At 37.3% G+C, this 20,900-nt stretch overlaps 2 protein-coding genes across 2 annotated transcripts in view; both read right to left on the reverse strand.

The window, feature by feature from the left end:
- Positions 1-20,900, reverse strand: part of LOC136833202 (integumentary mucin A.1-like) — a 49,425-nt gene that overhangs the window by 17,847 nt on the left and 10,678 nt on the right. The window contains exons 2-5 of the mRNA XM_067095067.1: positions 20,437-20,488; positions 11,140-11,778; positions 9,535-9,684; positions 4,124-4,239 (exon numbers count right to left, since the gene is read on the reverse strand). Of these exons, the coding sequence (XP_066951168.1) occupies positions 4,165-4,239; positions 9,535-9,684; positions 11,140-11,757 (843 nt within the window). The 5' untranslated portion in view covers positions 11,758-11,778; positions 20,437-20,488 and the 3' untranslated portion in view covers positions 4,124-4,164. The remainder of the gene's footprint in view (positions 1-4,123; positions 4,240-9,534; positions 9,685-11,139; positions 11,779-20,436; positions 20,489-20,900) is intronic.
- On the reverse strand, positions 12,237-18,598 carry LOC136832965 (craniofacial development protein 2-like). The gene is made up of 3 exons (XM_067094618.1): positions 18,095-18,598; positions 12,867-12,968; positions 12,237-12,302 (listed from the first exon to the last, which is right to left on the reverse strand). The coding sequence occupies exons 1-3, from the start codon at positions 18,596-18,598 to the stop codon at positions 12,237-12,239; spliced, it is 672 nt and encodes a 223-aa protein (XP_066950719.1).

The following is a 20,900-nucleotide window of genomic DNA, read 5'->3' on the forward strand; positions in this document are numbered from 1 at the left end:
TTCATTTTTCATATAAATGCATTAATTTTTACATTAGCCTTTCGTGTGTTGTCTAAGAAAATCCTGCACTTCCAAAACAGAATGAGGAAGAAAAAGATTTGCTCCTCCAGGTAGGTTTGTGCATGCATGATTATCCCCCTGGTCTTTAGAAATAGGGTGTCTTTCTTTTAAGTGCTTCTGAAAGATCAATTTTCATTTTGGAATTTGAATTTTTTCATTACAAACCATTAATTTTATTTTAGTTTAAATAGCACTTAGGCACTGCTCAACAATACCTGCGAAAGTATGGCTGCAACAGAATAGTGGGCAATGGGGGCGAGGCTCTCAGGACATCTATCAGGAGCAATAGTAGGCCTGCGTACCACTTGGAGTGTGGCTAGAGAGGGGTTACCAGCGTCATGCAAAGGCCTGGGGTCATGAATACTCTTGAGTACCTGGCAGAGGAGTCTATGTGGAAAAAATGTAGGCATCCATGTTATCCCATGGGTTCTGACATGCATCTTGCATCGTTGACTATGGGTCTGAAACTTAAAGCAGATAGGCAGACTCAAATTCAGTCTGGTAGTGAGCAGATTGATCATTGGCTGTCTTGGTGTAGAGACCATTCTGTCCCCAAGACCTTGTCCTGACGGCTCAGTTGGTCTGCCACAAAGTTCTTGTGGTCAATGAAGTACCTGAGGCAATGCCCATTTGTGTATCTGGATGACCAGTTGGCACAATGAAGGAGAGACCATTTCCTGCCGTTTGTTGATGCAGGCCACTACAGTTGTATTGTTGCTTGTAACAAACCACCAAGTTACAGTTCAGACATTGATGGAAGGTCTGAAGTGCTAGCCACGATGCTTCCATCTCTAGCACATTGATGTACACCCTCTTCAATTTCAGAGGCCAAGTCCCTGAAGTGAACTTTCCTCCCTGATGAGTTCTCCAACCTTTGCATGATGCACTAAGAACAGAAGTAACTCCGGGAGAGTGGGAAGGGGTGCTCAGTGAGACGTCCTGAAGGACATTATGGCCTGATAGCCACCACTCTAGGTCTTTCAAAACTTCATTGCTGAGGGGGATCAAATAATGTGGCAGCTAATCTGGAAAGGACCAATGACATTTCAGCTGCCAATGGAGTGAATAAAAATTATTTCTTCTGTTTGGAACAAGTTTCTCTAGGGACATAAGGTGGTCCAGTATTACTTGCCACAATATCTCCTCTTGCTGTTTGGTTACATTCATGGGACTCAAAGACAGCATATCCCTTGAAGAAGGAGATAAGGAAAGCACTCCAACAAAAGATCTCTCAGCTAAGGTATTTGCCCTTTCTTGCAGTAAGCGACTAGTCAACACTCTGCCAGGTACCATGGGACACTGATGAACAGTGTCTATCATAGTCTGACTCCTTTAAAAAATCATCCCTTTGGATATTATTATAACTGTGGTCATCAGTACTATCCTCCAGATGGCCAGCAGACCCACTACTGACTTTCTTATTAAATGGGCACAGCCACTGCATCTGCCTGACCAATGCCAATGATTCTGAGGATACGCTATGGTTGTTGAGAATGCTCTCCCTTGACTGCAAATGTGCTACTGCTTGCACAACAACAGGGGTGGGACCCCACAGGTGAAGGGAACATTAGGTGGTTGGTGCTGAGCAGCAAAATATCCTCTAACCTTGGTTGCTGCAAAAGATTCAGAAGTATGAAAACCAGGAGAAACAGAAAAGGCTGACAAGAAACTCAGTTGAAACAGGTGGCTTAGCAGCAATAAGGGGAGCAACAAGCACAGCTGGCAGAGACACAGCAGAATGCTCAGCAACAACAAAGACTACAGGTGCAGTTAGGAACAGTGGAGGCAGAAGACACAGAAGTGCTGCAAGAGCAACTAGCGAGGCAGAGTAAGAGGCACAAAAGCAAAAGTGGTAACAGGTGCTGAAGGAGCAGCAGGCAGAGGAATTGCATGTGACCTAGTAGCAGCAGAACCAGCAGGCACTGCAGAAGCAACAGACTCAGCAGCATCAGGAACAGTCAGTGGCCTAGTAAGGTACAAACAAGAGACTGTCACATCAGTAACCTGGCACATGTGGTTTTAAATAACTCCTAATAATCAAGAGAAAACTGTCTCTGAATGCAGTAAGAAGTCCTCTGAACATCTGTAATAAGAGGGCAGGTTGCACCATAGGCAAGGTTTGAGTAGTAGTCAAAGGCAGAACAGAATGGTTACTGGGCAAAGAAAGTGGGTAGAGGGCAGAGCTGAGCAGGCAATCTGGTCACATGGCACAGCAAGAACTTCAAGCGAGCACTAGGCAGGTACAGATGACTGGGCACCACGACCTGGCATATAACTTGAAGCCTGTCACTTTAACAACTTAACTAGAGAAAATAAAGATCCAGAAGTTGACCAGAAAACATATGAATCAGGAGCAGAAGAAGCAGACAGGTATGAAACAGCACATTTCTCTTGTTTTGACTAGTACAACCACCTCCTCTTATATAAATGCTGAGTGAGAGATCAATCATGACATATCTTACAGGTGAGCAAAGCTATGACAGGTGCTGCATAATAAGTGAAGGTTTGTTTTGAGAGAGGACATGAAACACCAAAGGAGAAAATACAAAGCTCACAAAATACAGCTGTAAACACACTGTACTCAGTGGCATACACAAAAAATAAAGATTATCATTTACACTAATAAACAAGTAAAAAATGTGCCGAAGTTTCTTTGGCACAATCGAGCTTTCTGTACAGCGTATAATGTTGTATGAAACTCTCAGCCACATCCCATGAAACTCCCAGCAGTTGCCCATTAAACTTTCAGCCACAGCCCGGTGGTGACCTGTATTATTGGCACCTATGGCGGTGCCAGACACATGATCATGGCTAAATTTAACCTTAAATAAAGTAAAAACTATTGAGGCTAGAGGGCTGCAATATGGTATGTTTGATGATTGGAGGGTGGATGATCAACATACAAATTTGCAGCCATCTCAATAGTTTTCTTTTACAGAAAACTAAAAGCAACAAATATTAAAGATATCAATTACCAGTAAAAATAAGGGAAGTAGCACAACAAAACCTAAACCTTGGCTTTAATTAGGCAACATCTCATTGGCTAGCAGCATGGAACGAAAAGATGTGCTACTGTACTTGAAAAAACACTGGAAAATACTATGCATGAATTATGCAAAACACTGGATGCAAAATTCACACAAGAAAATTATAAGTCATTCTCTACAAAAAATAAACAGAGATTAACTACATGTGTAAGTTGATTTCCAAGCAAAAAGTCCTGAGGAAATTCTGAAATCACTGTTTACAGCACTATAGCTCATGAACAGACAAAAGGGTGGTTGGTTCCTACCAGTGGATCTAAGTCGTCCATACTGAACAATGACTCCTCTTGTCTTGAACACAAAAGAGTGTGAGTCTGGGGACCTTCAAGACTGAGAATGTGGGCATTATATGATCGATGGGCTGTGATGAAACAAAATGGACAATAGAGCATCAAATGTAGCTCCTTAATGCAGTGACAGTAAGTGACCCAGTAACATTCAGATGGTAGTGAAATTATACTATACTGACAAAACTAAACACACAAAACCCATCCATTAATAATTTTATAAAACCACTTAGCCTCTGTAATTATTATACATATAAAATACTGATTATTTTCCAAGATTTACCTGGTAATATATGACAATGATAAAATAACAATGTAAACACTGCTGAATTGGCATTCATCAAAAGTAAATGGAAAGATGCAGCCCGTATAGAGACTAGGCGACAATTTTAACAAAAGCAAGTGAGAGAAGGGATACATGTATTCTACAAATTGGGCTTCACTACTGTACTTTAAACTTTTACCCAATACTGTATTAATGAAGCAATAAATAAGTCAAATCCATCAAGATCAGCAAAGGAAGTAGCTTGATATGTTATGAACTGGACTTTGTTAAAACAAATGAAATTTGTATTTATTTGCAGGAACATGGTACATGAAAGCACTAAACACGCACCAACATAATGTAGACACAATACCTTGATAATTATTTTTTCATGGATTTTTTTTCTTGTAAGTATAAAATAAGGGAAACCCATATATTTTTGTTTTTTTACTTTCCTAATAACTTACCATGAAACAACACTTAATACAATGACTTTGGATTAACAGTGTCAGTCGTTTGATGTCATATTTGAAGGAGCTCTTTGACTAGGGTCAAAAGTGGAGTTACCAGTATACATCTGCACCTGAAATTGAGGCATTATTGAGAGACTACTAAGTATTACATCAAAAAGCAAAGTGCCTCTTAAAAAAAACACAGTTTTCAAATCTATCAGATCCATCACATACACATAAGGAAAGATGGAGAACTACTGTATTGCCAATTTTTAAAAAATATTCTAACTACAGTGGTATGTTAAACCTAAAAAGTAAAATCTAAGCAATAATGTTCCCACACAAGTTATCCAACTATATTCTACTTTTCAAGATTTTAAGGCACAATTAAAGAAGTCAGTACACTATAAAAATAAAAGCTTTCTAGGTGAAAGAAACTAACATAGTTTTTTCACTTCATATTCAAGGAAATGATGCATCATAAACATAATTACTACAGTACTGTACCTCTAAGAGTGGTAAAATGTACTAACCATCATGTCATACCAGTTAGTATATAACATATCCATCCAATAAAGGTAACCATCTTCTTTTAGTGGTAAAATCAACTCACTATTACTGCATTAACAGCTTTCAACAATATATACAGTACTCTGAATCTTGGTACCACCATGTTATCTTATGCAAATTTTATAAAGAGCACATAAAAAAATAAACTTTACTAGCTTCTTGGTTAACTCTGCAGAAAGAGAAAAATTGAACATAAAAAGCTGATGGCTTTAACTTCACTGAACTTAGATAAATGTTTGTTGAAATTAAACAAATTTTAATATAAAATAAATTACATTCTTCTAAGAAAAATAGTCTTATAAAAATTCAGTTACGAATACAGGTATAAACATTTGGACATTCAAAAAGACATTTACTGACATCATGAAAAGAAATTAATACAGACTACATTCACATTCAGTCAGATTACATATTACTCTTTTCCTGATGAATATACTTGAAAAGTCTACAGTGCTAATGAGTAAGGATTACTGTATTCCTTTCCTTCCACTTAAAAGGAAGTACAGTACATGCTATCTACTATAAAAGTCTATATTCTAATACACTGTATACCATAAAGTAAATCACTGGACTCTGGCTGTCCAGGTTGCTTCCAATTTGTCTTGGGGAGATCACATTGTTCAAGTAGCTAAATCTGCCTGAAAAAATTGGGTGCATTGTTTAGATGCAGTGCATTCTTTTCTTTATCTCAATTATTAGATTTCTTGACAATCTACTTTACACTGCTTGGAGTGTTGTGCTTATATTTAGCATGCATCTTCTTTTGCTTCCCTCTTCAACAGCACTGATTCTAAAGCAGTTTGTTTGATCAACCATCTCTCTCTCTCTCTCTCTCTTTTATGAGTTGTATTTTAGTCACTGTTCCTGTAAGAGGGAATTTTTCCTCTTCTCAGGCAGCCTCGTAATATACGTCCAGCTTCCTCTTGCCACAGATGCTGTTCTAATATGTACAGTACAACACTAAGGCAAGGAGAAAGTCATGAATTACTGACAAGCAGTTATGCAAATAAGGCTAGGATACTGTGCTGACAACACAAGGATGTAACACTCAGAATAAAATGCCAACAAAGCTCATCATCACTTAAGTAAATAATGACCATGATACTGACTATCATTTGATAACTGCCGATAGTTATTAAGAAGGAAAAACAAAATAATGGTTCTACAGCTCCAAGAAGCCTATCTACTTCCATAGTACTGAAGTGAAAGCAGCACAACAATAGTTAGCCGCACTGAATAATGTACAACTTCCCTTCTCAAGATAGTGCACCCTCATTCTTAACTAGCCCAAAAACCCTTCAAGTAGTTTATGCCATTTTGGAATTGGTTACTTCTGCCAGATGTATATAGAACACATAAAAATTCAAATAAAAATTGGAGGCTACATTTCTTGCAATTTCAAGTGTATTAGTACTTGGCATCAGTGTATGTCTCCTCTCTAACAAAAATAGAATGGTAATAGACTATTAGACTAATGTTATTAAAGAGTAATCTCATATAAAATAGCTTGCAAAATGGACTTAACAATGATAGATGATAACAGTCAAGCAACTAAGAAATGTGGAAAAACAGTTTTAATTAGCTTCACTTTACGATTTATGTGTTTACCCTACTTTTTAAGAAGAAAAGTGTTAATAAATGTTACATATGTGGAGGTTCCTCATAGACCTGATAGTCCAATCAAGGGGACACTTTTAAAAAATTAATTTATTTAACCTACTTGTAAAATGGCCAGTAGTGGCTAGCCACAGCCTCAGCTGATAGTCTTTTCAATAACAACTGAGTAGAAACGAACATAGTAATTATCTTTATTTTTACTATTTCCTCTGTTATTTCAATTTCCTGTGATTGCTCATTTCTTAAGTACTGTATCTCATGGAGACATTAAGAAAATCTGAAGTCCCTCCCTTAATGCCCACGCTGGCAAAGTATTAATCTTTAATAGATCTGTCATAAGAGGACAAAATATCCTTTTTAGAGAAGGGGAGAAAGAAAGAGAGCATTCTTGCATGCTTATATTCCAAAATTTAAAATCTCACCAAATGCTATAAAATACAGTACTGTACATTTCATTCCCTTCAATTCTATATCATCATTTCTTATTTTTCATCCAAAGCTCTATTTTTCAAATCTTTCACTGCATAGAAAGACTTCAAATTATATTGAGTATAGTATACAGTTGACCTCCGGTACTCGCGAATAGCTAAAATCTGCAAATACTTAAAACCCTTCTAAAAATGCTTATAACTGCCTATTGTGATAGTTCAAAATGCCAAAACACTCTCTAAAAATGCTTATACGTACCTGAATATTTTAATATTTTTATCACAAAAAGTGCATTTAACACGAAAATATGAAAATAAAGTAATTAGTGAATATTTCTCTATCAAAAATACTATGAATAGACAAACTTCCTGTGAATAATGTGTATATGTTCCACAGAGAAATCCACGAATGGGTGAGTCCGCGAATCCGGAGCCACAAATAGGTGAGTCCGCGAATCCAGAACCGCGAATAGGTGGGGGTCGACTGTATATACAAATGCTCTCATCTCTATTTCTGGGTTTTACTGACTTACACACTTATCATTTGTGTATATAACTGAAAAGTTGTTTCACAAACCAACTGTCCTTACTTGCTTTGCTCACTACAATTCTGTTTCATTACAGAAACTTGTGTTTGGGCTTTCTCATAACTTCATATTTCTAATAACTGTTGAAATATGTGTGTGTGTGTGTGTGTGTGTGTGTTTAATATAGATAGTGGATGCCTACTGTACAACAGAAACTGGGAAGGGTTCATAGTAGACCAGTATGACTATGGGTGACCATAAGCATGCAGTAACCTATTGGTACATTTCATTAATGTGTTCTATTTATTGTAAGGGCTTTTGTATTTCATTTCCTATACAGTACTGAAAACTGTTTAATACTTTAAAGTACCCTGTGCATAATTAACTGATCACGTATATGTGGTGATACTTGATCGGAATGGATCAACAGAATGGGCATCATGAAAACAGTCTTGACAGACACATTTGGTTAGCTAAAGTGCAGTAGTACTGTACAGGTATTTGTGTGCATTTCAGTGACCGTATTTATGCTAAAATGATACAGTATACTGTATCTGCTTCTATGAACTATACAGATTTTACTGCCTTTATGTATGTCTGCATAAACTAGGGTAAATTGCGAGGTTAGGCTAAAGTTTGGGGTGGGATAGCATTTGCTATGGGTTGGACACAATCTACTTACAGCATTTTCTGAGTTCCACCCTTTTTGGTTCTAATAGGGTGTATGAAAGTGGGTTTCCTATGTGAGTGTTTAAGGAATAGAATAGAATATAGAATTCAGGCCAAAGGTCAAGTGCTGGCACCCATGGGGTCATTCAGCGCTGAAACTGGAATTAATAGTAAAAAGTTTGAAAGGTGTAACTGGAGGAAAACCTCGCAGCTGCACTAAGAATCAGTTCTTAGGAGAGGGTGGCAAATAAGATGAAAGAAAGAGAATACAGTACTGTATGAATGAAGGTACATTAAAAGGAATGAATGGGGTTGCAGCTAGGGGGTGAAGGGAAGTTGTAAAGAACCTTAAGTGACTTTCAATATCCTTAAAAAGTGTTAACAGGATGGAAACGGCTGATAACTGTTGCAATTAGTATCCATAAAAATTCCTTTGGAACATGCATCATGCTGCAGGATTTCCTCTCACATGGCAAAAATACTTGAAAGGCAGAAACAATAACATGGGATAAGTTTGGGAGATAAGGCTCAAGAAACCCTTTCACAAAAAAATTGGTAAATGTAAATCTCTCCCAATGATTAATTTCTGATGGTTGTCAGGGAATATTTAACAACTTATCAAAATGAAAATCATCTTACCAACTGTATATTATTATTGACAAAGATGTGTCTTTAACTCAAGGAATATGCAATTAATCGCAAAAAGCTCTCAACTTTTCCTCTTCATATTTTCTAGAAAAAGTACCAGTTTGCCAATAACTATTGGCTTTCTACGAAGCAAGCATAATTCTATTCTATAGAAAACATCAGAAATTGAAATTTAATAACTAACTTATGTTCTGTGCTAATAGAAAACCTGAGATAATGATGTATTAAATTCTGGATGGCTTGAGTTGTCACTTGAAACCCATGGGTTGATAAGATGGAATATTCCTTGTACCCATTTGTGAAATGGCTGGTTCACTGCTGAGTAGTCTTAAAAGAGGTACAGTTTCTCCTATGGTACTCCTGCTATCATTTCTGAATAGTTTAACCAGAGATGTCATAAAAATACATAACTGGAATCTTGTAGCACAGAGTGAAAAGTAATGAAATACATCTACAATCACAAGTCTGCAACTTTTGTAATTTACTAGCAGAGCAATTAGCAGTAAACCTCTCATAAGGGGCATCACCAGTTTTCCCCTATACCCTTAGTTGCTTTTCCTATCATTTTCACAGAAGCTTTCTTAATATGGTGACAAGGACAGAGCCCTGTGAATACACAGAAACTTAACTTCTCTCAGAAGTAGAGAGAAAATGAGTACTGTATAACCTAAGTACTTTATTAATATAAAAAAAAATGTTAGAACAAATCCGAATGCAGTTGGACTACAGTACAGTCAAGCAATCAATGTACAATTACCTTATATTTTATATGCATGAGAAAGTTCTTAATCTACGTTTTTACTGCAGTATTATGATACAACAATCAAAAGCACATGAAGGTGAAAAACAATCATCACAATGCAGTTTCTTTACCTTAAAATATTTTTTACTATACACTGGAATACTGTACTGCAAGTAATAACAATAATAATAATAATAATAATAATAATCTAAACCCAAACAGTACCTTATCTGCTTCAGGCCTTAAAGACCTCTCCTCCTCTAAAAGTTGGTTTTCCCAATCATCTACATCATCTGTTGGATCAAAGTTGTACATGGGCATCAACTGGTGACGTAACCGCTCTAACTGTCGACGTCGACGAATGAACCACACAGCCTAGCAATAGTTACGGGACTGATTATAACAACAGACTTTACCTGATGTGTTGCAGCAATAAAAGTTACAGGAACATTTTTATCAATATTTGCCAGTACTGTATTATAAGAAAAACATACTGACATTATGAGAGAATATCCATCAGAATCAACAAACAGAGAGCAGTAAGCAGTTCAGAATAAATCCTAATTACAGTGCAGTATCAGAAAATTAGTAGTGCACAGACTTTAGCATGGGTGTAAAATAATAAGCAACAACACATCATAAGTATTTACTAAAACAGGAAGGGTGTTATCGCTCGTTCTGGCTTCACTTAGGTTAGGAAAAATATACTGTATGTGACAGCTTTGAAGGCATTAAATACAATTTTCACAACAGTGCCTTTCCCTAACCACTCATGGATACAATTATATTCTTTCCACATTGTCTCTCTTTCTCAGTTCCACTTTCAGTGGAAGCTACAAAGTGGAGTGGATATCAGCAGCACACAAAACTACTACAGTACTACTTTTTCTCAGCTTAATCCTTAGTTGTGGTTGCTGTTTTTAATGAGCCTCTTCCAGTAGTTTTTATCTTGAACAGTTCATTTCATAACTGATTTTTTCAGATGTTTAACGGAGGGATGCTTTTCCTGATTCCACCCATTTCCTTTTCTGGGCCTGCGACTGGTACTGACTTAGGCTGTTTGCCATCAGCAAGGGTTTTTAAGCCACACCAGAAATTGCCTTTATCTTTACCGAATGGTGGTATCAACTTGGGGTTTTTACACCACACCAATGACTTCCTTTCCAGTACTTAGATGATATGTAATCAGATATGTGAGTTATACTTGCTCGACTGAATTTGGGTCCTTGAATAATAGTATGAGGCTCCCAACAATCCACTTATCATAACCTCTGGTGGTAAGGTTTTGGGCAATATTCTCAAAGGCTGTTTAACTGCATGGCATTTTCCTTGATATGTATATTTAAGGGTTCACATTTAGACAGCCTCTGGTAAAGGATGGAAGGCTTTGCCATATGGGTGTGCACTATAACAATTGCTTATCACTTGCTTATCTATTTCCTCATTTTCTAGATTGTCAGTCTACAATTTTGAAGACAATTTAATGTGAAAATACTGATTTGGATTCGACAGCAAATTGTTCATATCAACTGAAAGGCATTGCTGCAAAAACATATATGACATTTCTGCTGAAAATATACTACGAAATTTGAAGTCTCTATAAAACAAAAATCATAATTACAAAAATATTACAGATACTTTAGTTTTATGGGACAAAAACCTCAGTGTTGGATGTATTATGTCATTCAAGTTAGTTACCAATCTAGATTTAGTAAATGAATGAGTATATGATTACTGTATTATAACCTATGAAAACTATCAAAGGTATTACCACTGTCATCTACAGTACTTTGGTAAAGTAATCCAAAACCACCTGTTATTCCTACTTACTACACCAATGAGTAGTATCACAGCTAGAAGGATGAACACTGACAGAAAAACAGAAAGCCATGCATTTGGTTCTTCTGGAGGCACTGGAGTTGTAGATGGCAGCTCTGTAGGGGTTGTCTCATAATCTTCAGTAGTAGGTGTGGCTGTTGTGGAAGAGTTTCTGGGAGATACTGTACTTGGTATCACTGTTGTTTTTGCTGTTGTTGTTGTTGTTGTTGTTGTTGTCTTTGGAAATACAGTTGAAGTTGTTTTGGGAGATGTTGGGGGAGCTGCTGTAGAAGGTATGGAGGTTTTTATTGTGGTTGGAACTGTTGTAGTATATGTGGTGGGTATTACAGAAGGCTTAGTTGGTAATGGTGTCGTGGTAGAAATTAATACTGTTGTTGTTTTAACGGCTGAAGTTGTTTTGGGAGACAAAGGTACCGAAACATTTACTGGTGTAATTGTGTCATGTGTTTCATTTGATGAGGGAGTGATTGCTGTAACCTTTGCATCTGTAATAGGTTTATTTAATTTGGGTGCAGAAGGGGATGCTGTTGTCTGAGGTAGCGTAACATTCTGAGCTGCAATAAGTGTACTTGCAGTGAGAACCACAATTACATCGAATATCAGAGCCATCCCAGTGTCACCCACACTTGCCTGAAAATAAAATACTGCATTAGTCTCTAAACTCAGAGTTTTGAGCAATTTAATCCTTGGGACGTGCAAAGTAAGGTTTACCAAATGCTCTTGTTTTCAGACCATCAATTAGGATAATCTCATCAAAACAAAAAACTAATCACGCAGTGCCTAGCTGACAAAAGATTACTGCTAGAACATATCCTACCTGCTCCCAGAGACACTGAAATTTAAATCTGAAAAAATGTTCAGGAACTACACTCTCTGTAACTTACATCCTACTCAACTTACATTCATCTCCACTTAAGGACCATTAATATTTCTGAGTAACATAAGTAATTTTTTTTAAATACAAAAGGTAATGCTCATACTGTACAGAAATGATACACAGGTACAGTACTCCATGAATGAGTAAGTGTAAGAAATCAGGTTAAAACATGTAAAAACTAATGAATGAATAAGAGTTAATAATACATAAATCACTTAAGAGTGTTCACAGACCCATAAGTAACCTCTCGATTATCCAGATTAATATAGTCAAGGCCCTGTTGGATAATGGAGAAATCCAGATAAGGGCAAGTAAAGAACTTTACGGGTGTTCAACGGCAACTCCATACTCCCCCTACCTTGTCTATACCATATATAGTATGCGTAAGTACTCAGTATACTTGTAGACAATAACCATCACACTGTAAATTGAAAACTTGATGCAAAAGGCAATTAGCTACATTATGTAACTAAATTTATAACAAAATATACAGTTTAAATACAGTACACTTGAAAAAAGTGAACCCCCTTTTTTTTCTCATACACATCACGCAATATGGTAGGCTACACTGCCAGATATATAACTTTCTTTTTCATTTTGCCCAAACCCATTATATGACACAATCTTTAAAATACTGTACATCATACACAAACAAAAAGACAAAATTTTTTTCATTTTTCCCAAACACTATAAAATACTGTACATCGTAAATCGTAAACACAAAAAAAGCGGAACCCTACATTTTTCAAAGTACTTTTCCTGTCACTTACCTGTGTGCACTGCCCTTGGTGCTTACAATGGAGGTTCATAAGTCCTCCTCCACCTCCTTACCCTTCCCCACCTCGACTGTGACACTGAGACCTCCATCGTCATCTTCTTCCTCTGCCTCCTGTGACTCCCAATTTCTAGTTTTTTCTGATGGATCAATACCTACTTTTTGCTTCTTAGGACAAGATGGGGCCATACAAAAGATTTACAGTAAACCCCCCGTATTTGCAGGGGATGCGTACCACACACCCCCGCGAATAGCTAAAATCCGCAAATACTTAAAACCCCTCTAAAAACACTTAGAAATGCCTATTTTGATAGTTCAAACACAAAAAAATAACTAAAAATGCTTATACCTGAGTATTTTAATAGTTTTATTACAAAAAGTACATTTAGTCATGAAAATGGTACGAAAATACAATGATTAGTGTATATTTCTCAGTGAAAAATACCGCGAATGGGCAAATTTTCAGCAAATACTGAGTATATACGTTCCACACAGAAATCAGCGAATAGGTGAGTCCGCGAATCGTGAGACCACAAATACAGGGGGTTTACTATACTGTACAACACTAGCAAGACCTACAGTGCCGCAGGCATTACGACAAAAGCCATGAGCTCAGGGTATATTACTGTATTGCATTAGGAAATCCTCATGAACTGTACAAAGAGGGCAAATGCTCTTTGTTACTGAGTGAATTGATACTTTCTGGATGAAGCCAATTAGAGAAAGATATGTTTATGACACATATGCCTATCAGCCATTAAAAAGGAAAAATCACAATGCTGCATTCGTTTCCGGCTATAGCAAGAAAGCTCACAAAAAACACAAAAGCTTGCCCACCAATGCAACTTCTACCATATGCTATTAAACTAAGAATGTATCCATATCAGCCAATAAAAAGCGATATATAAAGTGACGTTTCATGATGTGTTAGGTGACGTTGTGCTGTCAAGCCAATAACAATCATGAAGCTCACTCTCTTGGTCTCTCTATCTCTTTTGTTTTGCGTGTTAGTGTATGTATTAGACGCTGTACGCATGTGGGTGGTTTCTTAGGTATCATTCGTTCTCTCTTCCTTTTTAGTTTTCTGTAAAAGAAAACTATTGAGACTAGAGGGCTGCAAATTGGTATATGTTGATCATCCACCCTCCAATCATCAATCATACCAAATTGCGGCCATCTAACCTTAGTAGTTTTTATTTTATTTACGGTTAAAGTTAGCCATGATCATTCCTCTGGCAATGCTATAGGACAGGCCACCACTGGGGCGTGGCTGAAAGTTTCATGGACCGCGGCTCATACAGCATTATATGCTGTACAGAAAACTCGACTGCACCAAATAAACTGTGGCACATTTTTTACTTGTTTATTTTGTGCCGTGCTTGGTTTATTTCATTACAAGTTTAGCTAACTCTAATATGAATACCACACATATCACAACAGAACACAAGAGAACATTTTATCACTTTTATTATAAGTTCACATTCAGAGTAAAATAGTAATTAAAACAATGCAAATTTCATCATGAATTATGTCTTAGATGTTGGCAACATGTTGAGCTATTTATAACTTGTCTCTCCTTCCTCTCAACCACAGGTGTACACACACATGCTTAGGGGATATCGAATGCATTTCTGTCTGTTTTGGGTTGTAAATTTTATTATGTTTCATCCTTTATGCAGTGAAAATTGACAAACACATAAAAGTAAAAATTAGAAAATACAGTAAAAATAAAAATGAGAATTTGGCAAAATAAATATAAAACACTTAAAAAATGCGTCGAAGTTTCTTTGGCGCAATCAAGTTTTCTGTACAGCTGCTACAGCATATAATCAAGGCCACTTGATTATATGCGGTGGTCATGGTATAATGCTGTATGAGCCGCGGCCCATGAAACTTTAACCATGGCCTGGTGGTGGCCTATCCTATATTGTTGTCAGAAGCACGATTACGGCTAACTTTAACCTTAAATAAAATAGAAGTTACTGAGGCTAGAAGGCTGCAATTTAGTGTTTGATGATTGAAAGGGGGATGATCAACATACCAATTTGCAGCCCTCTAGCATCAGTAGTTTTTAAGATCTGAGGGCAGAGGGAAAAAGTGTTGATAGAAAAAAGTGCAGAAGGACAGACAAAGCCAGCACAACAGTTTTCTTTTCAGAACACTAAAACGGGAAGGAATGTGTGGGTTATATGCTTTAACACATGTAATACCTCAGTTGTTGTTCTCTCTCTCTCTCTCTCTGCTACACCTTTTCTTTTTTTTGCATTGTGCTTGATGTATTTCATTACAAGTTACAGCACAGTACTGTAATACTGCAATATCCTTTAATAAAATGTGGAAAAAGCATAAATGTAAAAAACAGAAAACAATAAAAAGCTCTGACAAAGTCACATGACTGCCTATCCCCTTTCCCCGATTACAGTCCGTTAGTCCGAAGGCCCGACAGTCCGAAGGTCCGATAGTCGTAGGTCTAAGCCGGCATTCCGAGGCAAGCGCTCGCCACCCCCGCCTGAATCATCCCCCCGCCTCCATGGCTAATACGGCAAAATTGTAACCAGTAAACACCCCTAGGGTACGTTATGTTGGTATTTTTATGGGTGTTTACTGGTTACAATTTTGCCGTATTAGCTATGGAGGGGTGGGGGGCTGATTACAGTCCGTCGGACTATTGGGCCTTCTGACTTTCGGACTATCGAACCTTCGGACTATCGGGCCTGCTGACTTTCGGACTATCGGACCTTCGGACTATCGGGCCTTCGGACTATAGGGCGGTCACCCCCTCCACTCATCCCAACAGACTAACTTCTTTTTCTCTATCTCTTTACCCCATCTTCTAGTTAAATAAGTTAAAATAGTAAAAGAGAATGAAAAAAGTATTGTTAGTAATGTTATACTCATTGCATAAATGCGTACAGCCATAAACAACTGAACGAGAAACAGTTGTTTTGCTATGAACAACTGAATCGGATAACTTCAGCTGTTTAGCTTGCATTTCAACCATAGCAAGATAGTAAACAATCCCTAGGCTAAATTAGGGATACGTTTTTTCCAACAAACGATAAGGTTTTTAGAACCTAACCCCCAGATAATGTTTAGGTCTAGATAATGTGCATCTGGATAATCGAGAGATTACTGTACAGCAATGGAAATTCTTGCATCACGATGGTATTTCCATTAAATATGTAAAGCTACTGGAGAGTACCCATGATCAAAGTTCACCCAAAGTTACTGTTTATGGAGTATTATCAAGTGAATTTTACAATAAGAAAATGGTAGTAGATGAACAGGTTTACATTGGAGTATGATTGATATATCACATATACACTGGAATAATGATTGATATATCACAGATTTTGAATATGCTTATGATGATGCTGTCTTCTTCTTTTGACCTTATTAGTCCCACTGTATAGCAAGGTCAGCCGCTCAAGTCAACTTTCTCCATCTATTTCTATTCCTAGCATCTTCTTCCCCCAGTCCCACCTCACCCATATCCCTCCTCACCACATCCATCCATCTGATTCGTTGACGCCCCACACTCCTCCTCCCCATCACTGGCATGTTCTTAGTTCTCTCGATTGGTTCCACCTCCTCTCTTCTTATTACATGGCCAATAGTATCTGAAACGAGCTTCCCTAGCCTTCTCCTTTACATTACATATACCACACATTCTTCTTATATCTTGACTCTCCCTCCTTTCCAATAGTGATATTCCAGCAATCCATCTCACCATCCTCATTTCGCTTTTTTCCAACAGTCCCTCCTCTTTCCTCTAAAGGCCTGATAACTGTCTTATAAATCTTCATTTTGAGCTTTAATGGCATTTTCTTGTCTAAAACAACTCCAGTCACTTCTCTCCATTTTCGCCATGCTTCTTTCACTCTCTGTCTCACTGCTTTCTCAGTACCTCCCTCTTCTGTTATTATTGATTCCAAATAGTTAAACTCATTGTTCTGCTTTAGCACTGTACCGTCTTCCACTTGAATGTTTACTTCTTCATGTCCTTTACTACTAGTCATTAGCTCTGTCTTTTCAGTGTTCACTTTAAATCCTTTCCTTTCTATGGCTCCTTTTCATGCTAAAAACCTTTCTTGCAGTTCTTCTTCTGTCTGCTATAATGACTAAATCATCAGCAAACAACAGATCTCACCATTCATCGTTGTTCCTTAATTCTGATGTCAGTGTGTCTATAATGACGAGGAACAAGAATGGACTCAGAGTTGATCCCTGATGGAGGCCCACCTCCATAGGGAATGTCGCAGTCTCCCCATATTTTGTCTGTACAGTAGTTCTTGCACCCTCATACATCACCTTCACTAACCTTACCAACTCTCTGGTATTCCTCTCTTTCTCAAACGCCAATAGACTACTCTTCTTGGTACCCTGTCATACGCCTTTTCAAGATCCACAAAACACAAGTAAACTTTCCTGTTTCCTTCTAGATACTTCTCTTGGACTTGCCTTACTATAAAAGCAGCATCCAGTGTGCTCTTTCCTTTCATAAACCCAAACTGCTGCTCATGTATACCTATCAGTTATCTCAACCTTCCTTCTACAGTACTATTCTTTCTAGTATCTTGAATACAGGCTCCAAAAGCTTTATTCCTCTGTAGTTCCCACAGTTTAACACATCTTTTTGTTTATACATTTTAATCATCCAGCTATTGCTCCAGTCCCTTGGTATTTCCTCTACATCCCAGATCTTTCCCAATAGTGTGTGCACCCACTCTTTGCCTACATTTCCCAATGCTTGAATCATTTCTATCGTTACCTCTGACTTTCCTGCAGCCTTATTTACTTTTCCTTTCTTTAAAGCATTCCTGACTTCACTCACTCTGATGTTTGCTATTGGTCCTTCTACTGGAGAAACATTTTCCAGTTCTTCACACTCATTCTCATTGTTTAATAGTTGAGAAAAATAGTCTTTCCATCTTCTCCTGACTTCCTCTTCCTCAATCAAGATATTTTCATTTTCATCTTTAATAATTCCTACCACTCCTACATCCTGCCTGTCTTTTCTTCTTGCTTCTGCAATTCTGTAGATTATCTTTTCTCCCTCCAGTGTTCCCATCTTTCATACCATTCTCTCCTGACTTCTCCCTTTGCAATTGCTACCACTCTCTTTGTTTCCCTCTTTGTCCATCTATACTCCTCTCTTGTTTGGTAGTTGTTATCTTCTTCCCACCCTCTTCTGGCTATACTGTACTCTTTTCCTTCACAGCTGTTTGAACCTCTTGATTCCACCACCATGTTTCTTTTTCCTGTTGCTGCTTACCACTTGTCCTGCCACACACCTCTGCTGCTGCTGGCACCACAATCTCTTTCATATCATCCCATATCTCCTCAGGTGATTCTGATATTCCACTCACATATGTCTCTTCTCTGGTTCTTTCCACTCTACTTCTGAACTCTCTTGCCTTCTCCCCCTTCAGCTTCCAAGTTTTAATCCTCCTATTCCTGGCTGGGGCTTTTCTTTTCCCTATTGCTTTCAGACTAAAATCCGCCACTACCAGTTTATGCTGTGCTACAACAGATTCATTTGGAATAACCTTGCAATCCATAATGATTTTCTTGTCTTCCTTCCTAACCAAAACATAATCAATTTGTGTCTCATTTTGTCCACTTTTGTATGTTACCAGGTGGATTCTCCTTTTCTCAAACTGAGTATTCAAGACTACCAGATTCATAGCTTCTGCTAATTCTAACAATCTTTCGCCTTCCTGGTTTCTTCTTCCAAAACCTCTTCCTCCATGTATTCCTTCAAAGCCATCAGAACTCTCACCTACATGGGCATTCATGTTCCCATATAACACTAATAGTTCACTTCTTGGAACTCTTTTGATATATTTCTCTAATTTTCTGCTGAATTCCCTCCTTCTCCTCTTCACTACACCCTTGTTGAAGGGAGTATGCCGAGATGATATGCCATACTCTCTTATCTTTCACAAACTTTAAGCCCACGAGCCCATCACTGATACGCTGGACCTCTGTGACAGATGATGCTGTATTAATCAACAAAACACCACAAGAGTTAGAAAACTTGCTTATCGCAATGCATCACACATCTAGTGTGTGCACAAAAGGATAAAGTAGCACCAGACAGAGAAAGGAGTACTGAGCTTGAGCCTTTCAAATATTCAGGGATAATGATATCCAATACAGGTTCTTTGAGTTGAAACTCAGTGACTGGCTAAAGAAAAAAGGAAATTAAACAATGGGCATGATGAATAAGATTTAAAAATAAAAAAACTGAAATTACACAGGACAGATTTTATATTACAGTACTTTAGTACAATCTGTATTGCTACACGAACAAGAACCTTGGTATGACAATAAAAATTAGGAAAGAGTTTGTTGACTGAGAATAAAGTCTTAAGAATAGTGAGAGATGATACCTTAAGACATATTAAGTAAGTTCCAAATGCAGAGATAATAAGGAGGGGGAAATGGAGACAGCTTAGGCGTGTGGTATGCATCACCTAGGGAAAATAGTACATATGTGATAATGTAAACTGGGCTCCTGGGGCTTCAGAAGAATAATGAGACATGAGGCTGGAGATGAGTGGAGACTTATGGTAGTAAAAACAGGACAAGTATAAGTGGTGGAATTTCACAGAGGCCTTAGCAATGATGTTGGTGACTATGATGATGATGACATGACACATCATAAGCAGTTCCTTGACGTGTCTAATGGACATTAGCCTAACTCAATCACAAGTAGGGGACAGGCTATACATATAAGTGCACTTAGCCTATATCTTTCCAAAGCAATTATTTTTAATAATTACAGTAACAACAGATTAATATATAAATGCACATAACAGTACTGTACTTTACATATGCGTTGACTTCCATTTCCTTTATTTCTGTCATGTGAGGATGAATGAAAATTGAATAGGTTGTATGGCTGAGACAGTCTATACTGTGTACACTTATCTAAGACCTTATAAAACAGCACAATGTACTTACAGTGCTTGCCTAACACTTACTTATTGCCACTGTGCCACGATATTTTACTTTGGTACCACTCATAAAAATATACAGATAAATACAAAAAATGGGATATGTTGCAATGTTGTTTTTGAACTGCATTTCTTCACCTGGAAGTCTGGAGCACATTTAATTCTTCTTATAAATTAGTTTGATGAGATCATCTAATCCCTTTTCTATCCTTTTATAGAGGCTGTCTAAAGGGTTTGTTCTTAATCAAGAAATAGAAATTGGAGAAATGTAAAATTGAAGAAGTTTGACATCTAGGCAGGAGATGAGTGGGAATGGATGGAAAGTAAAAGGCAATGCAACTGTAAGGCCAAATTAATAAAGTCTACTGTATGCCATGTAAGATATACAATAAGCAGTAACAATCCTTACCATGGGGTCAAGACTAAATGCAGTAACACCCTGTACCAGTACTTAACAACCTAATGAACTTTTAATTCTGTGATGGACACACTAAATCTAGCTGACGAGGATAATAGGCTTCTTATTGCAAAAAAGAATTTCCTATATGCTTTGAATCTACCTAAAATAACAAGCCCAAGCTTCTTTTAAAATGATTTCCAACAATGTAAATCCTTACTGAGATTAACTGTAAAAATTACATAACAAGACTAAGGTTCATTTTGAAAATACTCACAACTCTATGTTACATTGGGGCTTCTTTTGTTCAGATGAAAGCATTCAATTATCTGCAAAGAAAATACAAAAATTCCTTAAAAAAAAAGTTTATATAATGAATTATTCAGTCTCAATTGTACATAACCTCACCTTTGTCAAAAATACAATGACATTTCCTTTTAATATCTTGCAAAGTTAACCATAGGTTGCCCAAATGTTCCCACTTTCTACTAACTGTATAGTGTTATGTAATTACATAATATTTTAAAAAACATTAGGGTCTACTTTCTTTCTTTTCCAATTTTTTCAGTGAGTCTACAATAGATAGGGGTATCAAGTACTCAACTTGCCAGCCATTCCATAAAAAATTCACCATTTTGGTTACTGTACTTTGCTATAAAAAGTAATTATTCAATGCATTTCTTTTTCTTTTATCATTTTTGGGAATTGACAGTAAAAGGAGCAGGTGTATAAGAAGAGAAC

This window comes from Macrobrachium rosenbergii, chromosome 51 (genome assembly GCF_040412425.1).
Source record: "Macrobrachium rosenbergii isolate ZJJX-2024 chromosome 51, ASM4041242v1, whole genome shotgun sequence".
NCBI classification, from domain to species: Eukaryota; Metazoa; Arthropoda; class Malacostraca; order Decapoda; family Palaemonidae; genus Macrobrachium; species Macrobrachium rosenbergii.